The 23,037-nt window shown below is 41.5% G+C and overlaps 1 protein-coding gene across 2 annotated transcripts; it reads right to left on the bottom strand.

Annotated features, from left to right (window-relative positions):
* Positions 1 to 798: 798 nt before the first annotated feature.
* On the bottom strand, positions 799 to 3,709 carry LOC133902128 (sugar transport protein 14-like). 2 transcript variants are annotated; one of them, XM_062343719.1, is made up of 4 exons: positions 3,424 to 3,709; positions 3,070 to 3,324; positions 1,602 to 2,554; positions 799 to 1,515 (listed from the first exon to the last, which is right to left on the bottom strand). In XM_062343719.1, the coding sequence occupies exons 2-4, from the start codon at positions 3,209 to 3,211 to the stop codon at positions 1,015 to 1,017; spliced, it is 1,596 nt and encodes a 531-aa protein (XP_062199703.1). In that variant the 5' UTR covers positions 3,212 to 3,324; positions 3,424 to 3,709; the 3' UTR covers positions 799 to 1,014. The 2 variants fall into 2 exon arrangements, with proteins under 2 accessions (XP_062199703.1, XP_062199702.1); XM_062343718.1 differs by having other exon boundaries at positions 3,070 to 3,319; positions 3,424 to 3,708.
* Between the last annotated feature and the right edge of the window lie 19,328 nt (positions 3,710 to 23,037).

Below are 23,037 nucleotides of genomic sequence, written 5' to 3' on the forward strand. Positions count from 1 at the left end.
AAATGTAATCCAAGCATTTTTTTGTCGAGAGATGTAAATTTTGGTGAAATAAATGGTCCAGTTTGATCGCAAGAACTTCAGTTGAAATAGAAAAGTGGAATAAGATTGTATATGATTTTGAAATCGTCCTCTTCAGCTGAAGTGAGCCTTAAAGTGGGGACTGACGGTGAATTATACTGTGAAAAATGAAAATCTTCGCTTCATGTAAACGTCAATTGCATAACAAGTGTGATGTTGACGCCTTCCATATTTACGACTGAACGGCGAGAATTGGTTACTGCAATATTTTAGAATTCTGTCACGACAAGCAATGAATAATTGAAAACGGCTGGATATATAGAGATAAGCTGCACTGACTGAAGTACATGATGACTACTGAGTGAGGCATCCATGTGAGCATTTGACCTGGAAAGGTCAATGTTTGATATTTGAAAACTGATTATAGCACGATCGTTTGACCAATGAAAGTGACTGCAAATCTTTAATACAATGGTGTTCAGACCTCAGATAATCAGATAATATGTACTAGCAACAACGTCAGACAGAGATCATGCAACAGTTCATTAAACAGACGCACACAATAACCTTAATATACCTGCTAATTTCAGACAAAGACGTCGCTCACGCGCATAACACCAAAATGTTTTTGAGAACAACGTGCCAGGTAAATGGCTGCTACGTGGTGCATGTGAGCATTTACAAAGCGATCAACATATTCGTTAGACTGAATTTTTTTTTATCAACATATTCGTTAGACTGAAATTGGATGTCGAATCCGAACAACGAGCAGCATCATACTTGGCCTTGGATCTTTTTGCATAAAGATTCATCAACCCGCCACCAATTACACCTTGGGAAAGCTTTGCCCAACCAATCTGAACTCCCAAGAACATCAACACCACCTCTTTCATGCATCATGATCACAGCAGCATCTAACTAGTAATGTCTCCTCACAAGAACAATACCATAAAACTTATTAACAATAGCAACACCCAGAGGTAACAATAGCAAGCTCTAAACATCTGAGCTGGACTTAACACCAGCATTACCAGCAGTTGTTGCTGCCACTTCTTGCTGCTGGTGGAGATTTCCCTGGTACTTGGGGTCCTTGCGGACGATGCGCTTCCAGTACCAGTGCTTGTCGAAGAGCATCCAGATCTCCTCGATGGGCACCTGCTTGGTCTCCGGCAGCAGGAGGATGATGAAGATGGACATGACGACGATGAGCGCGGCGAAGAGCACGAACACGCCCCACCGGAGGTGGCACAACGCCGCGAGGAAGCACTGCGCCACGGCCGCCGTCCAGAAGAGGTTGACGCACACCACCACGCTCTGGCCCGCCGACCGCATCTCCAGCGGGAACAGCTCGCTCGGCACCAGCCACCCCAGCGGGCCCCACGACCAGCCGTAGGCGACCACGAAGAGGCAGATGACCACCACCAGCACCGTGCTCACGCCCTTGGTCAGCTCCTCGCCGTGCCCGAACTTGAGCGCCAGGATCACCGCCACCACCACCTAAATCGGTCGATTACAAGAACATCGATCAGTGCCATGGCATGAAGATTCGAGAAACATGTTTGATGGTAATGTCGGTTACTGACCATTGAGGAGATCATCTGGATGCCGGCCTCGATGAAGAGGAAGCGGCGGCCGAGGCGGTCGACGGTGACCATGGAGATGAGAGCGCCGACGACGAGCATGGAGCCAGTGATGATGGAGGAGTAGAGGGCGGCAGAGGATCCGAAGCCGAGGCTCTGGAAGATGACGGGCGAGTAGAACAGGATGGAGTTCATACCAGACAGCTGCTGGAACGCCGGGATGCCGAGCGCGCCGATGATGAGCTGCGGCCGGTTGCGCACGGCGAGCAGGTTCCGGAACGTGCCTTTGACAGCGCGAGCCACCTCGCTGGCCTCCTTCAGGTCCTCGAACTCGGCGTCCACCTTGTGCGTGCCGCGCACCTTCTCCAGCACGCGACGGGCCTCCTCGAGCTGCCCGCGCTCGACGAGGCTGTTGGGCGTCTCCGGCAGGAAGAGGGCGCCAACGAAGATGGCGGTGGCGGGGCCCATGGCGAGCCCCAGAGAGAGGCGCCACCCCCAGGGGTGCAGCCGGTCGGTGAAGTAGTTGATGATGTCGGCGACGAGGATGCCGAGACAGGTGGTGAGCTGGAAGAGCTGGTTGACGGCGCCGCGGATGCGGTACGGCGCGATCTCGGAGAGGTAGAGCGGGACGGCCTGGTTGCCGAACCCGATGCCCGCGCCGAGGAGCACGCGCCCGACGATGAGCATGGCGACGTTCATGGCAGCAGCGTTGATGGCGCCGCCGAGGAAGAAGCTGGCGGCGCCGACCATTATGCTGGCACGGCGGCCGCGGCGCTTGGTGACGTAGGAGGCGCCGAAGGTGGAGACGAGACCGGCGAAGTAGAGCGAGGAGGTGAAGAGCGTCAGCATCTGGTTGTCGTACTTGCAGTAGTCCGTCTCGTGCAGGTGCGCGTGCTTCCGCGCGTACACGTCCGGGAAGAACTTGATCAGGAAGTCATCCATGGACGTCACACCGCCTGGAGTGGACACGACCACCATCGACATACATCAATGTCAGGACGATGAAATAAAGCTCAGAAATTTGATCACTCTCTTCGTTGTTCTTCGATACATATGCAACTTTTCTGCCCGACTGAACTTGTAGGCCATCACAATTGTTTCATTTAAATCATATTTTTTTCTTCTTCTAGGCAAGGCAGAGTATCAAGGCATAATTGCATAGGAGAGCAGAGTAGCAAGGCAGTTTTGTTTCCTTCTAGGCTTATACAGATTATACGAAGCATAGACATCATAATGGTCATATTTTCATCTTTTGGTTTAACCATGATTGAGGCCGTCCACAAAATTCGGATCAGAATATTCTTCTGAATTTGCAACATTTTTTTTCAAAATCTTTTACAAGAAATTGTTCAGTGCCAATCAATTGACGAGCATTTCGCAAACCACATAAAGAACTCAGAGACGAACAAACTTCAGAGAAACAGAGTAGAACAACCAGAAGAAAGGAAGGGTAATTCGTAGAAATACTAACTGGATACTCCGAGATCATAGCCGAAGAGGGATCCACCGAAGGAGCCAACGATGCAGGCGAGGATGAAGTAGCCGGTGATCTTCCCCTCGTAGAACTCCGCCCTCCCGGCGCCAACCTCGCCGCCGGCGAATCCGCCCGCCATCTCTCTCGTGTCCGCTCTACCGTCTCCTATCCCCTTTCAAACTCCCTCACAGTCGCACCAAAGAACAAGTTCCTCTGTTTAACTCTTGGCACACATTTCTCAGCCTCGCTGTTCTCAAAGAGAGAAAACAGAGAGCGCACAAGTCAACAAAGGGAGCCAAGGAGCTGACAAGAGAGAGGAACACAAAGACAGCAATCGCTGAAGAAAGATACCTCTCCGTTCTTGAATTCGTGAGCAAGCAGGGATTAAACAAATGAACAGCCGGTCGCTTGTTTTGTTTCTCCAAGGAGCCAGCCAGCCAGCCAGCGCCTATCCTGGTAATCTAATCTGTGGCGCCGATCTGATCGATCAGGGGAGGAACGGCACGCACAGCGGAGCAGAGGAATCAGGGGAGAGAGTGAGGAGGCTGGCGGGAGGTCGTTGGGGGCGGAGGGTTTCATGGGGGCACCCCGGGTCTTCTGCCGACGAGGGAGGGGTTTGGATTTTGGTTCGGCGTGCAACTGCAGATGTGGATGAGTGGTTGAACGATCTGTATTCTCTGCAATAAAATGTATTAGGATCTCTTCTTAATCGTCAGATAAAAAAACAACAAATCAGATCAGATATTACAGTGCCACTGCAAATCACTGTTTACCTATTAATATTTCACTGTTTCAGCTGCTACAGTAAAATACATCCACTTCTTCGCTGCAGAGGATCCAGGTCCGTGGTTTGACTGATTGCTCGGTTCATCGCGTCTGCCTGCATGGGGCTGTGGCAGGGAAAAACGTGCTAATCCGATCGAAATGTCTGCCTGCCGCAGCGGTGCGAGAGATATGGAAACACTATGCTGAGTCAACAGCTAGCCGCTAACTCCTCGAATGGTCGTGTATTTTGAGCCGAACGACTGATCAGTAATCGGTTGGTTGTGTCTATGATGACGGGCTGACGAAATGAGACATGGTATGGTTTAGCTTCGCCACTGTATAATCTATGCAAATCGACGACGTCATCAGATATAAGATTAGTTTAATGTCATGCAAAGTGGTGTAAATTGGAGAGTGCGTTTAGTGTGATGATAAATACACTTATATAGATTAGATGATATTTTTTAACTTTGCGATCATTGCATTGTATTGAGCGATAGTGCGCTAAAATATTTCTTTGTAAAGTGCAGATTTGTCACATATTGTATTCTAATAGTTTTTGAAATCAAATAGTGTATTCTTACCGTTGATATTTAGTCGAACCTAGCAGAAACACTGAATCTAGTTGTGTGTGTGTGCCTTGAGGTACCTGTAGCATTTTTTTTAAGCAAGTATGGCAAGTTGGATAAAACAAGTAGGAAGTAGATGCCAGACGGCTGTTTTTCTTTGTGGGGTTGGAGTTCACACGATGGGGTGCAGTGTGAGTGAGCAGTGCCAAATGTTAGTTCTGTTTTTAGTCTTATTAGAGGGTGTGACTGTGAGGACAATTTCTGTTACGATACTCTGATGGTTTTTTTATATTCCCTTCAGTTTAAAATAAGTATTTCCTTTGTTTAAAAATAATAGACATATTTTATTTCAGAAAAATCAAATTTATGTATTTTGATTAATATTTAATCAAATTATAGGAATGTCTAATGTATAAAAACTATATAACTAGATTCACATTTCAAAATAATTTTATATTATATATTTTTTGCAGCTATAAATGATATATGTTGTAAGAAAATCTTAGTTAAAATCTAACTTTGAAGACCGAGCTTAAAAGAAATACGTCTACTATTTTTGAACAAAGGAAGTATTATTTTGAATATCGACACGGTATTCAAAATACAACTTTTACTATTATTTTTGTTTAATATATTGATGAAATATAGCAAAAGTATAATATTATAAAAGTATTTTTCGAGATAAATCTGCTTATGTTATTTTCAAGTATCCAAACTCAATACATAAAAAGTAATTTGTAGTTAAATATTAAAACAACTTACTGCACACAATTCAAAATAACATTTATTTTGGAATGGAGAGAATATCACGAGAAAAAATAAACCAATTTATCCGCCAATCCAAAAGGATTGAATAGAATCTCTTCTATCTTAAAGAGTCATTAGCTGCACGTTAAAAATGTCTAAAATCACTATATTTCCTACGATTGTTCAGGACCGATATTATAAAGGGGTGCAAAAAATTTTAATCCCTTCTTTTAGGCCTGAAAGGATGCTTGTATGAAGGAATATATATGCAGGTCTCATTGTCGTACACTGCTAACTAGAGCCGACAACATTTTAGCGGCAAAAATCCGAAATTAGACAACATATATGAACGTATTTACTGAAATAGATAACATGTAGTCGTATTTACTAATTTAACATCTATATTCGGCATATCGTGTACCAAAAATAAATTTTCGGTACACTATATACCCAAAAAACTATATTCGGCACACGGTATACCGAATATGGCACTATAACCCATATTTAGCACACCGTGTGCTGAATATAGACCGTATCAAATATGGTCTACAATACCGTATTCAGTACACGGTGTGCCGAAAATGCTTTTTCCTGTGTGCTCACGTCGCAGTTCATATTTCGGCAGGAAAAAGGCATATTCGGCACAATATGTGCCGAATACGGCACTGTAGCCCGTATTCGGCACACTATGTGTCGAATATGACTTTTTCGGTACACGGTGTGCCGAAAATCCATTTTCGATACACGGTGTGTCGAATATAGATACTAAATTGGTAAATACGACTGCATATTATCTATTTTGATAAATACGTTTATGTATATTGTTTAATTTTAGATTTTTTTTATTTTAGCTTTGCATGATTTGATAAGGAGGAGATATTAAAACAACCCTGCTATATGTACGACCGGAACGGCCGACTGTATATTACGACTCACGTACTATAGCACATGTTCTGTAGTGACACTTGGTTATGATGATGGGTCGTAAGTCCGGGTCGCATGCATAGCATTTTCCATATTAAAAATGATGATGCAGTTTGCTATCTTGGCAGCGGTTTGGATATCCGTCTTGTCCGACTCTTTTGGCGCTGCCCAGTTCCACGCGTGGATCTCACTTTGACAATTTGGCAGCTAGGGTGGAAAATGAATAGTAGTAATCTATATTATCTGATATTCGTATCTGCAAGAATATGAATATGGTAACAAAAATTCGTATCCGACTATTAAGCGGATATTAATATGGATATATCCGGATTTGTTTTCAGGATATGGATACGGATGTGGTATCCAAAATATTGTCGAATACGGATATGGATATGGATAATATTTGTATCCGTATATAATAAAACACCTCTGTAGAATCTACTTAGCAGATCAACTCTATTCCACTACATTATTGCTGGACACTTTAGTTTTATATGCCACTAATAGAAGTAAGAATAAATTGTAGTTCACTTTAATTGGTAGTGGTGATTTCTCAACACTTTAGATATATATGCTATCAAATGTTAATCTATTATAACCTATGAGGCCTATAAATAACTAATATATGTGGTTCTTTATGTTTTATTGTTGTTATGCTCATGTTATATAAATTCATTCTTTTAAAATTATAGTTAAAGTTGTAGGATATTCACATACAACTGAATCAAGTACAAATTCAGATGTGGATTCGGATTCGAACCATCCTCGGGGATATTCAGATTTGTATTCATATTCATATTAAAATATAAATAGAAATATGGAAAGTGTACTATTTTATTTGTATCTATCCATTTACATCCCTATAAGCAGTTGGGTTTCTGTTGGGGTGCGAATTTGCTTTGTCCACCCTTTGGGTACACCGCTTGGATCAGAGTAATGCTTGTCCTTCATATATTTTGCTGGAAAAAAATTGTTAGAGCTAGTAAACACTTGTAAATTATCTCTCTGTTGCATTTTCATGGTGTGAGACAATGAGTATAAAAGATGCCCTAACCCTTCCATACTCTCGAATTGTAAGATCATGTATGACCATAATTTCTGGTTTCATATATATTCACAATAATATGGAGTACACTATGTTCGAGCATTATAAAACTGAGGGCTTGTTTGATTAGTACCCAACCTAGCCCGAGCCAAATTTTAGACCAAGGTTTTGATTAGCTGTTTTATGGCCAAAAGCTTGTTGTTCTCGCCTCCTTTGTTCCGGGAATTAGCAGGAGAAATTGTCGTTTAATTCCTCCCTGAAAAGCCCCCTTCAAGTTCTTTTTCGCATAAGTTTTTCTTGTTTAAGACTTCTTGTTTGGCGTAGCTGGTGTACAACAATAATCATGTTCAGGAAACGAATATGCCTCTTGGCCGGAGAACAGTACTACTCAACATCTGATGGAAATAAATATCAAACATAGTTATTTGCTACTCCTGCGCCGTTTCACAAAGTAGTAGTAATATACGAGGAGGGACAGCAAGGCAGAGGAATCTAGGAGTAAGTGTCGACTATGAGTCAATTGTCGATCTTATAAATATGTGAATAGAGTATAGGATATTCTCTGTAGCTAAATCGTACATCAAAACATAGATATTTATACAGATTTAGATCCTCGAAGGATAATAGTCGTACATCCTATGATCTTGTATTTATCTTCGAGACAAATTACATGGGGGTCTTAGCTAGTCTAGATGAGACCTATACTTAGTCGATGGCTCCTTGCATGTAGTCTCGGTGAGATGTCGATGTAGATTACGAGTACATAAGGCTCGGAGCTCGTGGTGCTCTTGAGGAGTATCCATATTATTCCTCATCCGAGTAGGGATTTCAGGTCATCCTAGAGATATTGTCCCAATTTTTCAGAGTCCCGAAAAGGATAGGGGGAGAAGTGGCTCTTTGCCTGGCAGTTTTTTGAATTTTGAATAGTCATGGCAGAAATTTCGCGTGATGGTGAAAAGAATCTTTTTCTGGCAAAAGATCATGATGACGTCTGAAAATTGCAGCGCATTTGTTGGGCTAGTGCTTGGCTCTCTTGATATTTCGTACCAAGAACTGTCACATGCACTGAAAGAGATCCCGAACATAAAATGCGATAGAACCTTGGCACAAAAGATCATAGCTCTGAGTAGCACTCGGAACCACCGCGATAGCTAGTTAGAGAATGGCCGAGTCCACTTAGACTTTCTTTTGTATCCTGTGCTTGACAATAGAAACTTATTCTTTTGCTAGTAAAAAAACAAAAAAGAATGTTAATGAAAACGGTGGGACTTCTTGGGAACTCAATACTGAGGAGATATCGACAATCTGACATGCTTAATGGTACTCACTTTCTCCTTCGTCTAGGGTAGGATGACTTCATTACTAATCAGGTCAGCCCTAGGTCCGATGTGAGTGGGAGGCATCATAGCCCCGGGCACTCGAGGATGTGATAAGGAACATTTGTCATATCCTAAGAGTTCATAACTTAGAACATCGTCTCCATGCGAAGAAAGTCGTATTGGCACACACACAATATGTTGTCATTAGCTCTTGGTATATTGTATTCATATAACCCCGACTGGTTATCTGGGGAGAAAACTCATATAGGGAGTCAAAGATAATAAGATAAAAAACTACCGACCAGCCATTATGAATCAACCGACCGGGGTAAGAGAAAAAAAATTGAATGTTCATACTTTCCCTATGGTCGTAGAAAATCTTATTTCTTAAAGTTGATTCTTGTGTGTCATTGTCCGAGCTTATCCGAGTGCACCCAATAGGTAAAGGTACCTGGATTATGGCTTACCGCCAGTGCACCCATCTTACGGGTGCTAGACATTTATTTTAGGGAAGATAAAAAAGAACACAAAGAGATTCAAGCGACCTTACGGAAAATATGAATCTTTACTAGTGTAAACTTACTCTTAGTACTTACGCGTAAAACTTTTAGAATTGGTCAACGTTCCAAGAATTATTGAAGACTCATCCATCCTCCATTGCTAAGCGTCCCAGGGTGAGTAGACTCGACCACCGTGTAGAGACCTTCCTACTTCAGAGATAGCTTGTTGCTGTTACATTGGGTCTTAATAGGTTGTAGAACCAGGTTCCCGGCTTGGAGGGTTAGTTGTTGGACATCCTAGTCGTAGTAGCTCTGGAGGGATTTTTGACATTCGGATGATCATATCAACATTTGAGTCCTTTCTTGGTAGAGATACCGAAGGAGACAAAAAGGAACTTGAATCCCAAGGGCGCTGCTAGGAAGGGACCTCAAAATATCTAGACCCCAAGTTGCAAAAGGCCATGACAAATGGATTGCCTGTAGACCTTGAGCGGATTGATGGACATGACTGCTGTGAAACTGGCACTTGACGAATCTTTTTACCATCTCGCTCGCATTATGGAGAACCGTAGGCAAGTAGAAACCTTGTCTAAAAGCCTTTCCAACCAAGTTTCAGAAGGAAGTGTGAGCTTCGCAACCCCTCCATAGATTTCTTCAAGTAGTTTGCTACTCTACTTCTGAGAGACGCACGTCATGAGCACTCCGTGGGCACCTCTTCGGTAAAGGGTATCTTTTACAAGGGTATATGTCCCGGCCCACAAAAAACCTGCTCGGATAGTGCCTTGTACTCGAGTACGACTCGAACATAAAGTAACATGTGGATTGGATCTATCCACATATCTCCGTACTCGAGCGGAGTTATGAGTTTCTTTGTGACTCCTTGTGGAGCGTAAATTCCTTGTGAAGTCTAGAGCTGGTTATAGGTCTCTTAGGACACCACTTCTTCGACTGTGTCATCTTACGATGTCACGGACGGCTTCGGGAATATTTCTTAAAAGATCCCAGGATGCCCTGTAAATTGTGAAGTGGCTAGTCAGGCAAGACTATCGGCGAGGCAGTTGTCTTTCTCGAGTTCGATGAATTTCTTTTCTAGCTTTTTCACCTCTGTAAGGTAAGCTACCATGGTCTTATATGACGTTTAATACTCCTAGCCAACTCACTTCACCACCAGCTATGAATCTCAATTCATGAAGAGGCAGTGGATGCTGAGTGCAGGAGCTACTCGAAGACTGGCGAGTAAGCCTTCGTACTCGGCTATGTTATTTGTAACCGGGAAGTTAATCTGCAAAACATATAGCAAGCATTGTCCGCTAAGGCATAGGAGGGTTGCCTTAGCCCCCGAGCTTTTGAGCATTAGCAATACATCAAAGTACAATTTCGTACCTTGCACGCCCAGTCGTGGGCGTTTTGGGGTTGGTTCCTCGTCCGAGTAGCCAGATTTCAACGCAGCCTTGGGTGAAGTCGACGACATGGCTCATGGTGAAGATTTGGCATTATTGGTCATGATCCCCACGGATCGCGTCAACTGTCAATGTTAGTAAACCGTCGATCTTATGAATACATGAATGAAGTAGGAGATATTTCCTGTAGCCGAATCGTACACTAAAACACAGAGATTTATACAAGTTCAGGCCTTCAAAGAATAATAGCCCTACGTCATATGGTCTTGTATTCATCTTCAAGATAGATTACAAGGTCTTAGCTAGCCTAGAGGAGATGTCGATGTAGATTGTGAGTACAAAAGGCTTAGAACTGGTAGTGCTCTTGAGGCTTCTGTAGGTTTGTGCAATAGGCTTGTGTCTTGTCCTCTGAATAGTCTTCTGCCTCCGTATATATATAGGGGTGACCATGGAGCATCTAGACTTCTTTCTAAATAGGATTATATTATCCTTAAATTTAGGGACAGACTCACTTGTTTAGATGATATCTTAAAATCTTCGGGTAGTTTACATATGTGCAAAGACTTCTTTTCGGATACAGTTGTATGCTCTGAAAATCCAAAAAATTATAGGGGTTCTTATACATAAATGACAGTCGTATACTACTCATGGTCAAAGAGAGTACAGGCAGGCTGGCATCAGTTCATTTGGATAAGGTGAATACAGGACACTGGCGTGATTAACTCTGGCACGTGGGAGTACTTAACTACATAACCACCGGGATGTGTTAGCTGTCAAGATAACTACCTATCATCTGTCCCTATGGACAGTGACAATTCAGTACATGTACTTACCCAATTCAGTTAAAAATTAAGGTAACTCTTTTACATGGCATTATCCCATAGAAAAATGGTGTCTCCAACTAACATTTTTTTCCTGGTAGGTGTGATAATGCTGAGTGTAACATGAGACATCCTCTTCACTGTTGCCAGCATACACCTTACATCATCTCATTTCGTTGGCAGATGCCATCCTCATCCTCATCGGCATGAAAGCAATGAGACAACGTATCCTGCTTTCCTGGAGGCAGTTTCAGCAGCGTTTCCCTTTTTTCTTCTGGTGGTGCCGAATTTCAGGCAACTTGCTAGCTACCTCCTTTTTTTCTGTCTGAGTGGAAGTTGCTATGTCCACCCTGAGACACAAATCCTCCTCCGTTTCACAAAGTTGCACCTAGTGACAATGTTCAAATGAACAAAATATTTCATAATTTCAATATATGACATAATAAATGATAGGATTTTAATGAGATTTGGAATCTTTATATAAAAAATGACATTTTCAATAGAGATCCAAGTTTATGTCTTTGGCCATGTGCTTCAGCTCCAAAGAATAGGTAGATTTAAGCATCTGTTGAGCTAGTCTTACTCTCACACACCTATCAACTTATTAGTTATTACTCCTGGGCTTGGAAATAATACCCAAACCAACCGGTTCAGTCCGCTTTGTACGTTTGGGTTGCATCAAGCGGTCAAGCCTAAGTAATACGAGTTGACAAACAGATTTCGATTGGCCTAGTATTTTTTTGCTGCATCATACTGTCAAGCCTAAATTTTGATGAATTGGTCCAGGTCATATGTGATCAAGCCCAAACTAGAAGTATGGGCCTTTTTCTTTTTGAGGAGTTTCCTCCTCCAAGTCTCCAACATACTGGTATTTTGTTTTGCCAGGGTACTTCGTCTGTTGTAAATTACTTCCTCCTCCAAGCCCAAACTAGAAGCCTTACTTCTGTTTCACAATATACGACCATCATTAATATATTACCATATAGTTGTAAATTGATGAACGAAGTTTACAACATCGTATTCACCATATTCCAAAGGGTAAAGAATGAAAGAAATCTACTCCCTCTGATCACAAATCAGTAACGCGGTGGTTCGAACGTTCGGATGCACCGGACACTTTGACTGGACCGGTCTATGTACTCGGACCAAAAAAAAAAACTATTCAAGTTAATGCTTATATTTTTTACATCTCTAATATTTTAGATGTTCAAATTTAATATTTCAGATGTTATGGAAATTTGTTATCATAGCTATTTTCATATATTGTATCCAATTCTACACCACATAGGTTTTGTATGAAAATGTTGCGTGCAATATAGAGTGATGTTACGGTGAGAATTTTTTCTAAAATCAGATGCATACACTGGGCTATTTTGATGTATATTTTTTAATGTTGCAATCATTAACTTTCGATGTTATAGAAGTTATTTTTTTATATTGCAACAAACCATTAGAGCGTCCAATGAATTAGACATCCGAACGCTAACAGCTCCTATTACAAATATACGCCAGTTTCAGCCTTATCTGATAGTAATTACTAAGAGCCTTTTTACCATCCTTGCAAGGTACTAGGAGGTACCATAAAATTATAACTAGAGGTACCAAATTTTACTACATTCGAAGATATAATTCAGTAGTGACTCTTGGTACCGTACAAACACTCATTTACTAAATATATGTAGTTCTACAATTTTTAAGGTAACTTTCATTTGTGTGTTCTAGTTCTGCACCTCATCAGTTTTTCATTGTAACCCCGTAGTCATCAATTAATAGTACTACTCCATTGGTGTGGTGCATGCGAGAAAGGAGAGAGGTTTTCACAACATTAATTGCACACACTATTACGTAAGAGTAATTGAGGGTAGTGTGGTCATTCCTCTACCTTTTTAATTTTTGTGCTCAACTCTAAACCGACATAAAAGAGAGTATTAGCTACTCTCAATGCAAAATATCATATGTCATATCAAAGATTGCTATGTCACTCGGAGAGCATTAAATTGATGTGTAAAAACAACTCCTCTAATGTACTTTTAAATACTATGTTATTTAGTTTTTTTGGATTATTATCATTTACATTGATTAGTAAGTATGTGACTTATTTGTAAAACTCTTTATTTTATCGTAATATTATTCTAAATGATTCCTAGTCTTATATCATTACGTAGGATAATAATGATTCATATACTATCAAATGTATTGATTAATGATCATGTTTGATGGATCATAGAAATAGAGATATCAAATCAGTAATGTGGATGTATGCTAGAGAACGTGGTGTTGGTTAGACCCACTTTAAGATACTACTATGATTGTTATATGATGTACCATCAGTTGTAATCTCAAATGGTGTACATATAGGATCCTTAAACCTGAGATCATCATTGATCCCCAGAATGTGTAATGGCAAACTTTGGGGCTGCCAAATGTTACTCCGTAACTGGATAGTTATAAAGGTTGTTTTTGGGTTTGCCATAAAACATATCTTAAGGTGTGAGCGATCAAGATGGAATTTACCCCTTCTATATAATGCAAGAGACATCTCTGGGCCCCTCAACGTGGTTGGATTAGAAAGTGCATGGCTATGCCAATATGATTAAAGAGTTAATCACAAGTTTAGTAATCCACTACAAAATTGAATGAATGGTCGAGCTATCACAAGCATGAAACGTGTCTCTCCTTGAGCTTGATTGGTATCGTGAGGCAAAAAGATTGGTACATATGTATATCAAGGTTCAATCAATATGATCTTTATGTATACTCGAGAGTCAATATGCCATGCTAAGGACCGCTATTGATTTCGGTTCAAAAAAAGGTTTTTTGAGTTGTGATATTTATACATGAATATAATAGGTCACGTACTTAATGGGTTAGGACAACATATACGGAATGAATCCATTAGTGGGTTTGATTGAACTGTGATATATGAGGGATTAGAGTTCTTATGGGCCACTAATGTGAAAGCCCATTAATGGGCTTTATATAAGGGGAGCTATGGGATGTGGGAGTGTACGGTTCAGCCACTCCAAGCCCTAGCTGTGCCTCTCCACCAAATATCCCAAAACTCTAGTCATGCACGCAATGCTAGCACACCGGCACTTGACGTTCCACCATAGGATGTGTGGATACCGTAGAGGCATTGCTACAATTATGGCGTTGATCGGCTTGACGACTAGAACTTGAAGCAACATTTGATTTGACTCCCGGTCGTATTCAACTCGGAAATCGGATCACTCCCAACTAGGAGATCAAAACGTGCCCAACTAGGAAGTCAATTATCTATATCCACTTGAGGTGGAGATTGTGTGTAGGATTGAGAATAATGACTAGAGGGAGTGAATAGGCTCCTTACCAATTTCTTTCGAAACAGATGGCTTTCTCTAATTTTGTCACCCAATGTACCTCAAATAATATGAAAGCAAAAACCAGAGAGAAACTAGTTGCTATGAAAAACTCCAAACATGGATGTTAATGAACTCTAGGTTCCATTGGCAAATATCTCACAAGTCATCGCCACAGAAAGATAGCAACTTGAAGAAATAAACCTTTACTCCAAAGAAAAGATCACCCGAAGAAGAAATTCTTTGAGTTGATGGTCTACAGACATGGGAATTTGAAACCCACTTGTATGTGTGTGAATTTTATATCTCTAGCAACAAGAAGAACAACTTCACAAGGTGGGAAAATCACATCTCATCAATCAAAATGAAAATAACAATCAAAAAAGAAAAACTCGCAACAAGGCAAGGGAGCAAATAGAAGGAAACTAGAATGAGATAAACACAAGCATCAGAGATAACATGCACATCATTTCTTGCAAAGGTCAACCCTCTTATGGCAGATTACAAAGTAGTTTCACTCATGAAATCTCTCACCTACACATAGGCTAAGCACTTATCTCTCCTTTTCTCTAAAACCCTACCATACAAACTCAAATGGCTGGCTCAAGCTATCCCTATAGCCCCAACCCTCTATTTATAAGCTTAGGGAGGTAGCTTAGCCCTCAAGTTTTCTTGTTCTCAAAATACTCCTCTCTTTCAATGGCCTCCTACCTACCACCGGGTATTTTGGTCCATTTTTCGCTTCATCCATAGAACGGTCGTGGCGCCTTCACGACATAGCTTTGCCTTGACACAAGCTTCGCGATGATGCCACGTGTCCTCCATCCTTCCACGATTTTGAGGCCAAACCGCGAAACTGCATCACACGTTTCTCAAAGCGTGACTTGTTGCCACTTGCTTTCACCTCAAGCAAGCATCCCGATGTCGACACATGTACTCCATCTTGCAATCTTGACTGCTAGCAAGTTTTTCCCTCTCCCGATCCCTCAGGCCATCTTGTCACTTGCACCGACATCCCCTTCACTTGACTTCGTCAACACGCCGTCTTAATCCTTCCTTCCATGTTTTGCTTGACTTTCATGTGCACACTTAGGATCACCCTTGACTCCGCCCGGTCCCCTCAATCGTCCGGCACCAAGCACCTCGCTTGACTCCGATCATCCCGATGTTGGCCGCTAAGTTGCATCCATCACATTCACATCATGAGACAAGCACACATAGATCTCCAAATCATCTCTAGTTAGATCCAAATTGAAATCCTTAATTAAAGCACATCCTAGAAAAATTGTGAACGCCGGATGATCCAGTGTTCATAGCTTCTAAGTGCCAGACCATCCACGTGTACTTCTTTTTCGGACCAGCCATCTTGCAACCTCTCTGTAAGAAATGCTCTGGTGAAGCACCCGATGTTCATCCCTTTGAATGCCGGACCATCCGGCGAGTACAAGTCCACCAGAGCCAGTTTGCAACCTCTCTACAAGAAAAGCTCTGGTATTCACTTCACTCCATCGCCAGACCATCTGATGTGCACTTCAATCTTTGCCTCTGGGATAAAATACTCCGGCATGTACATTTACCCATTGCCAGACCATCTGGCGCATGTAAGTTCACCAAGCCAATTTTCAACCTCTCTACAAGAAATGCTCTGGTGTGTATTGTTGTTCAGCGCCAGACCATCCAGCGTGTACCTCCATTTTTGCTTATGAGTTGAAAAGCTCTGTCGCGAACCTCTTCTGAATGCCAGACCTTTCGGTGTGTACAAAATCCTAAGCACCGAATCATCCGGCGTGTACAATTTTTGCTTCTGAGTTGAAAATCTCCGATGTGAACCTCTTCTGAACGCCTGACCTTCCAACGTGTACAAAATCACAAGCGGCGGATCATCCAGCATGTAGAATTTTCCTAGACTCAAAGATAAATACGCTAACTCCATTTCTCTCTACAACTTTGGTTAGCCATGACCATAATTGCAACACATATACATGCTCGTGCAATCCTCAAATCAACAAACCAAAATCACAACATTGTCAATCACTCATCACATATAAAACCGAGACACATTTCTACTTGATTTCTCAATCTCCCCCTTGATGAGTGCATTGACAACCCTCAAAGCACAAAGATTTTGGTTTTAAGAAGTTCAACAAGAAAATGTCATCCAAGTGACCAAAAACTCAAGAAAAAGCAAAACATATGACTTGGCATAAGAAGGATCGCTAAAGCTCAAAGAGAGGCAGAGACAAGCCAAATATGCAAAAGCTCCCCCTTGAAGAATGCACAGTTCTCATCATGCAAAATTCTTCTTCTTTGTGATTTATTGCATAAGTTCTCCAGCTTTAACAATGAAAACATCAAGGGTCAAAAATGCCATGAAGTATATGAATATGCAAACCTAATGAGCTTCCACAAGTACACCATAAAGGATTTGTACAAGCTAGAAACATCAAAGGGCTATGAAGAGTAGAATATGGAGCTCACAATCGCATAAAGGCTCAAAAAGAGATAGTGACATAAGAGCATGAAGCTTTACAAACTAATCCTGAAGAATTGTTGGTGTATTTAAGTTCAAGTAGCCAATTCATGTTAAAAGTGACCATCACATAAGCATCCACTCATGCTGAGGCAATACAAGTATCAAGAACTAGCAAACTTCTATCTCAAACTAGGCATGCAAGTATTCATAATAGTAGGCTTTGCAAATACTCATATATGAAATCAATACTTAGTTAGATCAAGTGATTAAAACGAAATTGATCATTTAGGCATATTCCATTGTAATTCATTTTATCCTCAAATTGCCCCTTATTCAAGCAAAGTGCTGCATGACTGGGTATGGCAAACATCTCGAGGCCTTAAAGCAACTGTATTGGACCACATTTGAATGCAAGAAACTTTAATCAAGATTATTCAATTTACACAATTTATCAAGTTTTTCCCGAGATCAAGTAAAGTAGTGTCTTCGTGACACAAGGAACACATGTTCCTCCAATGTTCTATCATGAGCTAAATATTTGACAAAGACAGAAAACATAGTGTAATATTCCCTAATCCGCTATCTTGAACAAAGACAGAAAACATAGTGCAATATTCTCCAATCCACTATCTTGAACCAAGAAGCCTAGAACAAGATATCTATCAAACTAGCCTTAACATAAGTATTGACTAAGTCAAAGCAATTACAAATATGGTGATCAAGAATATAGCATTTCATAGTCTACATGATTCATAAAATTGCTAAATTTTATCTTTAAAAAAGTTAGCTTGCTTGAAATGTTTCATATCAAAACATCAAAAGAAGCCTAAAATTAAAAGCTTGCTCCGTACAAGTACTCAACTTAGTCTAAATTCAAGTCTAGCTACTAAAAATACTAAACACAAACAAGTCAAATCTCAACTACTATGATTATTTTACAAGATAAGATGCAATACAAATGTAGCAAAAGTAAGATAGAGTATGTATAGTTGTAACTCCCCCTCACACAATGCCATAGAGATGGTAAACTCCAAGCTCTCCCCTCAAATAGGCAAATCTTGTTGCATATAGAGGCTTGATAAATATGTCAGTAAGCTGGTGTTGGGTATCTATGTATCTGAAGTTAATATCTCTCATCTCATTGTGGTCTCGCAAGAAGTAGAATCTTACATCTATGTGTTTGGTTCTAAAGTGTTGAACTAGGTTATTGGCTAAGATGATGGCACTGGTGTTGTCACACAAAAGTGGCATACTGTTGAAGTCTAACCCAAAATCCCTCAAAGTAACAACCATCCATAAAATATGAGAACAACAGCTAGCGACAGCAACATATTCAGCTTCAGCAGTTGACTGCGCAACACTAGACTGTTTGCGAGAAGACAAACACACAAGAGAAGTACCCAAGAAATGACAAGTAACAGAGGTACTCTTCCTATTAATTCTACAACCAGCAAAATCCGTATTAAAAAAACAACGAAGAGAGAGAGAAGAAGATACAGAAAATCAAAGATCATACTCAACGGTGTGTTTGAGATGCCTCAATATGCGCTTCACCGCTTGGCGGTGAGATGTCCTTGGTGATGCTTGGAAGCGGGCACATAGGCAGACGGTGAAGTGGATGTTGGGTCTTATCGCTATCAGGTACAGGAGAGAGCCAATCATGCTTTTGTACTCGCGCTGGTCTACCTCCTCACCATCTTCATCTGGTTTAAGCACGGTCGAAGTATCCTTCATTGTCGCCAGGGGCTTCGCATTGCTCATGTTAAACTTCTTCAGCAAGTTCTTAGTGTACTTCATCTGGTGGACGAATATACATTGCTTGCATTGCTTGATTTGCAGTCCAAGGAAGAAGTTGAGCTCACCCATGATCGACATCTCAAATTCTCTACTCATAGTTTCTACAAACTTGACCACAAGAGCATGAAAAGAGCCACCAAAAACATATCATCCACGTGTATCTAAACAACTAGTAAATTATTGCAATGTTTGAGAGTGAACAATATTTTACCGACGGACCCTATCACATACCCATGCTCTAACAAGAAGGACTTAGGCCTATCATACCAAGCACTACATGCCTACTTAAGCCCATACAATGCTTTTTGAAGCTTGTATACTCTATGTGGGTATTCGGAGTGCTCAAAACCGGGGGTTTCTTGACATAGACCTCCTCCTCTATGAACCCATTTAGGAATGCACTTTTGACATCCATTTGGTATAATTTGAAACCTTAGGATGCCAAAAATGCAAGGAAGATCCTAATGGCTTATAGTCTAGCTACCGGTGTAAAGAACTATCCAAAGTCTATCCCCTCTATTTGAGTGAAAACTTGAGCCACAAATCTAGCCTTGTTTCTTACTATAGACCCATCATCCCCATGTATGTTTTTGAAGACCCATTTGGTGCCTATGGTGTGAACATTTTGGGTGGCTCTATAAGGACCCAAACTTGGATTCTCTCAAAATTTTCTAGTTCTTCATGCATGACATTGACCCAATTTGAATTAGAAAGAGCGTGTCCTACATCATAGGGATCAAAATAAGCAATCAATACAGAATCAGTGAAATGAGCTTGATGAGTAGATTGGATCTTATTACTCTCTCACCAAAGTCACCGATTATCTGTTGAGGGGGATGTACCCGCCGAATGTGTCAAGGGGCCTCGCGTTGTGAGACCACCTCCCCCTCAAATATAGTTGGTGTAGGTTCAAAAGCAACTGAAGTAGAACTAGAGGCTACATAACCCTCTGCCAGTATAGAAAAAGCAAGAGCCAACTCAGGAGTAGGTGTGATGGAAGGAAGTAGTGGATCATCCTCATCATCGAGAGAGATAGAAGGTCGCCATCTAATAAGATGCTTTCGCCAATCTCCTTGTCACTTGCACACTCGAAAGTAGAGCTAGCACACGGGATTGATTCATCAAAAGTCACATCACAAGATTTCATGATGGTGTTAGTGTCAAGATTATAAACCCAGTAGGAATGACCATAAAGAAAATACCCCAAGAAAATCTCATCAGAAGAGCGTGACTCTAACTTGTCAAGATTGCCACGCTTTAGAATGAAGCAACGACATCCAAAAACCCTCAAATGAGAAACCATCGGCTTCCTCCCAAAGCGCAACTTACAATAAGTCAAATTCAAGATTGAGCGCAAGATATAGCAAGTAGTGCTAATAACCTCAGTTCAAAGATTTCTAGGAGTCCTATGCTCATCGAGCATCGTCCTAGCCATCTTCCCCAAAGTGCGATTCTTCCTTTCAACCACGCCATTCTGCTGAGTAACACGTGGGGTAGAAAATTGATGCTCAATGTCAAGTTCAAGGCAGAAAGCATCAAAGAGATAGTTCTTGAACTTGGTACCATTATCATTGTGAATTGCTTTTAATACACCGGGGAGTTCCTTGAACAATCTCAAAACTAAGCTCTCCAAAATTGTGAGAACACTTCATCTTTGCTCACAAGAAAGAATACCCGAGAGTAGTAAGAGTAGTCATCAACAATGACAAGTACATAACATTTTTCACCCGCCGAACGAACCTAGGAAGGACCAACGGTGTCCATATGAAGTTCTTCCAGTCGTTCAATCATCATAAGATTAACTAGTGAGTGAGAAGCGGCAACCATCTTGCCATACCGATAAGGAGCACAAAAGGTTCTTCTCAAACTTGAGCTTGGACAATCCTCAAATCAAGACTAGGGTACTCAAACGAGAAAGTAAATCAAAATTCATGTGCCCTAGTCTCCTATGCCACATCCAAACCTCAGAAGAGGGTTGAACAAATAAGCATAGAAAAGAATCAAAAGACTCAGAAAAATTAGCTTCAAGAACTTTCCCTACTCGAGAAATCCGGCAAATTAAAGCATCTGAGGAATCAAGAACTCGAGAAGAATTATGCTTGAAGCGCACTTACAAGTCCTCATCTAGTAAATGAGATACAGAAAGCAAGTTGTATCCTAGATGCTCCAGGAAGCCACATCCTTAAGAGTGAAACTCTCACTCACTCTTACCATAACTTTGGCCTTCACTCTATTTTTTATGTCCTTCCCGAATGTGATGTACTCATGTCGCTTTGTCAGGGTGAGGTTGGAGAACCATAATGCATCTCCGGTCATATAGCACGAACAGCTGGAGTCTATGAGCCACTTGTTCTCCAGGCCTCCGCTTGCCACCTACATATGAGAAGAATAATAAATGAATGGCTCATTACTGGGGTTAGACAAAAATCTCTTGGGAATCTAGTACTGGGTCATCAGCCCTGAAGCAGTAGAAGTAGGTGCATACAAATCAACACTAGTGCGCTAAGGGTGAGTGCCACGATACAAAAAATGTGGTCCTCCATAGTGCTGCAACTCAAAACCTCTTACACGTGAACCAAAACCATATGAATCATGGAAGATCCACGCGGGGCACCACCTCTAGGAGGAAACTAAGAAGTACCAAAATCTCATAAGTAAGAGCGAGAAAAAGGCTCATGGATATCAAAAGAGGGGCAGTACATGTCATGAGTACTCTACCCCCACTCACGCCACTCATCCCTCCTACAGCGAAAGCAAAACTCAACTAGATGACCCTCTCTCTGGCAGTAGGTGCAATGGTAGCATCTCTCAAGAGTTGGACTGCCAGTCACTCTAAACTCTCTCACAAGGACTTTTATCTTTGGTTGTGGAGCTCTCTTGTGTTGTTGTGTGGGTTTCTTCTTTGTGGGTTGTGGTTGGGTATTGATCTTGTATTTCTCGGCCTCAAGGGTAATATGTGTGGTGAAAACAGTCTTACCATCCATATTGTAAGCCACTCTCCCTAACATAATCCCAAAGCTAAACCCGCCTTATCTGCGCACATTTTGGTCTTGTCCAAAATCAAGTTCATTTTACCCTTACCTTCTGATCATTTCTTCACAAGAGAAAGGAGATACTCATTCTCAGCCATGAGCTTCTCAACTTGCCTTCTAACCCAGCTGAGCTTGTCCTTAAGGACGATGCAGGTGGAACAGTTTGGTTACACATCCTTAAAACTCTCAGCACTCTCCAATCTAGACTCTAGCTCCTTTATGCGCTTGGATTTCACATCAACATCCTTTGAGATCATGGGGCAATTCTTGCAAGCGCAGAGTAGGTCTAGACTCCTCCTTAAAGAGCTTCTTTTTGGCAGTCTTAAGCCGACTAATGACTTAATCATGCAAAATCTGAAGTTCAACAAGATCACTAATAACCACAAGACAACTATCACACTCCTCATCCTTGGCCCTAGATCTAACCAACTCAAGCTGAGAAGATAAACATTCTAGGCTAGACTTGAGTTCCTTGACTTCACAAACTGCTTTATTAAGAAATCTATCATGTCTAACAAGTGCATCATTCAACGTATCGACTTGAACAGAAAGCTGGTCGTAGGAGAGTGATACCTCAGAAGAATCAAGCTCAGGGTCACTGTCGTTGTCGTCCACCATGACGCAAAGGCCGATGAAGTCCTTGTTCTTCTTATTGTTCTTCATGTGCAGCTTCTTCTCCTCCGAGTTCTCCTCCGAGCTTGGGGAAGTGTCGATGTTGCTGAGTGCCGCCATGAAAGGTCGAGATGCCACCTTGGCTGCATTCTTGTCCAACTTGTCACTGTTCTTGAAGAAGGATTTACTATTCTTCTTGTACTTGTTGTGGTCATGGCCATGATCTTCCTTCTTCTTGAGATTTAGGCAATTAGCCTTGAAACGAGTGGTATCGCCACATTCATAACAAGCCCGAGGGCCACCTCTCCTCCAATCTCTTCTGTTGTTGTAGAAACAGGTGAAATTCTTCACAATTAAAGCAAGATCCTTATCATCAAGTGTGTCCACCTGCTCCTCTGTGATAGAAACCAAGGAATACAAAACAAAGCCACTGGGTGAAGGGTTAGCACAAGAAAAACCAACTCCAATAGGTCTTGAAACCAATACCATGTTTTGAGACAGGTGGTTTCCTAGGCCTACTATAGCCGCCTTGGCTATCTCGGTAGATTTGAGATTGCTGAAGAGTTCATCACAAGTCAATATGTCATAACTGGATGACTCTTCAATGCTTGAGATCTTCAATT

Source organism: Phragmites australis, chromosome 20, assembly GCF_958298935.1.
Source record: "Phragmites australis chromosome 20, lpPhrAust1.1, whole genome shotgun sequence".
Lineage (NCBI taxonomy): Eukaryota > Viridiplantae > Streptophyta > Magnoliopsida > Poales > Poaceae > Phragmites > Phragmites australis.

Excerpts from the sequence above, each read along its gene's own strand:
- LOC133902128 (XM_062343719.1), bottom strand. The coding sequence starts at position 3,211 with ATGGCGGGCGGATTCGCCGGCGGCGAGGTTGGCGCCGGGAGGGCGGAG. Across the intron at positions 2,555-3,069 it reads CTATGATCTCGGAGTATCCA|GCGGTGTGACGTCCATGGAT; the intron begins GTTAGTATTTCT and ends TGTCCACTCCAG. Across the intron at positions 1,516-1,601 it reads TCCAGATGATCTCCTCAATG|GTGGTGGTGGCGGTGATCCT; the intron begins GTCAGTAACCGA and ends CGACCGATTTAG.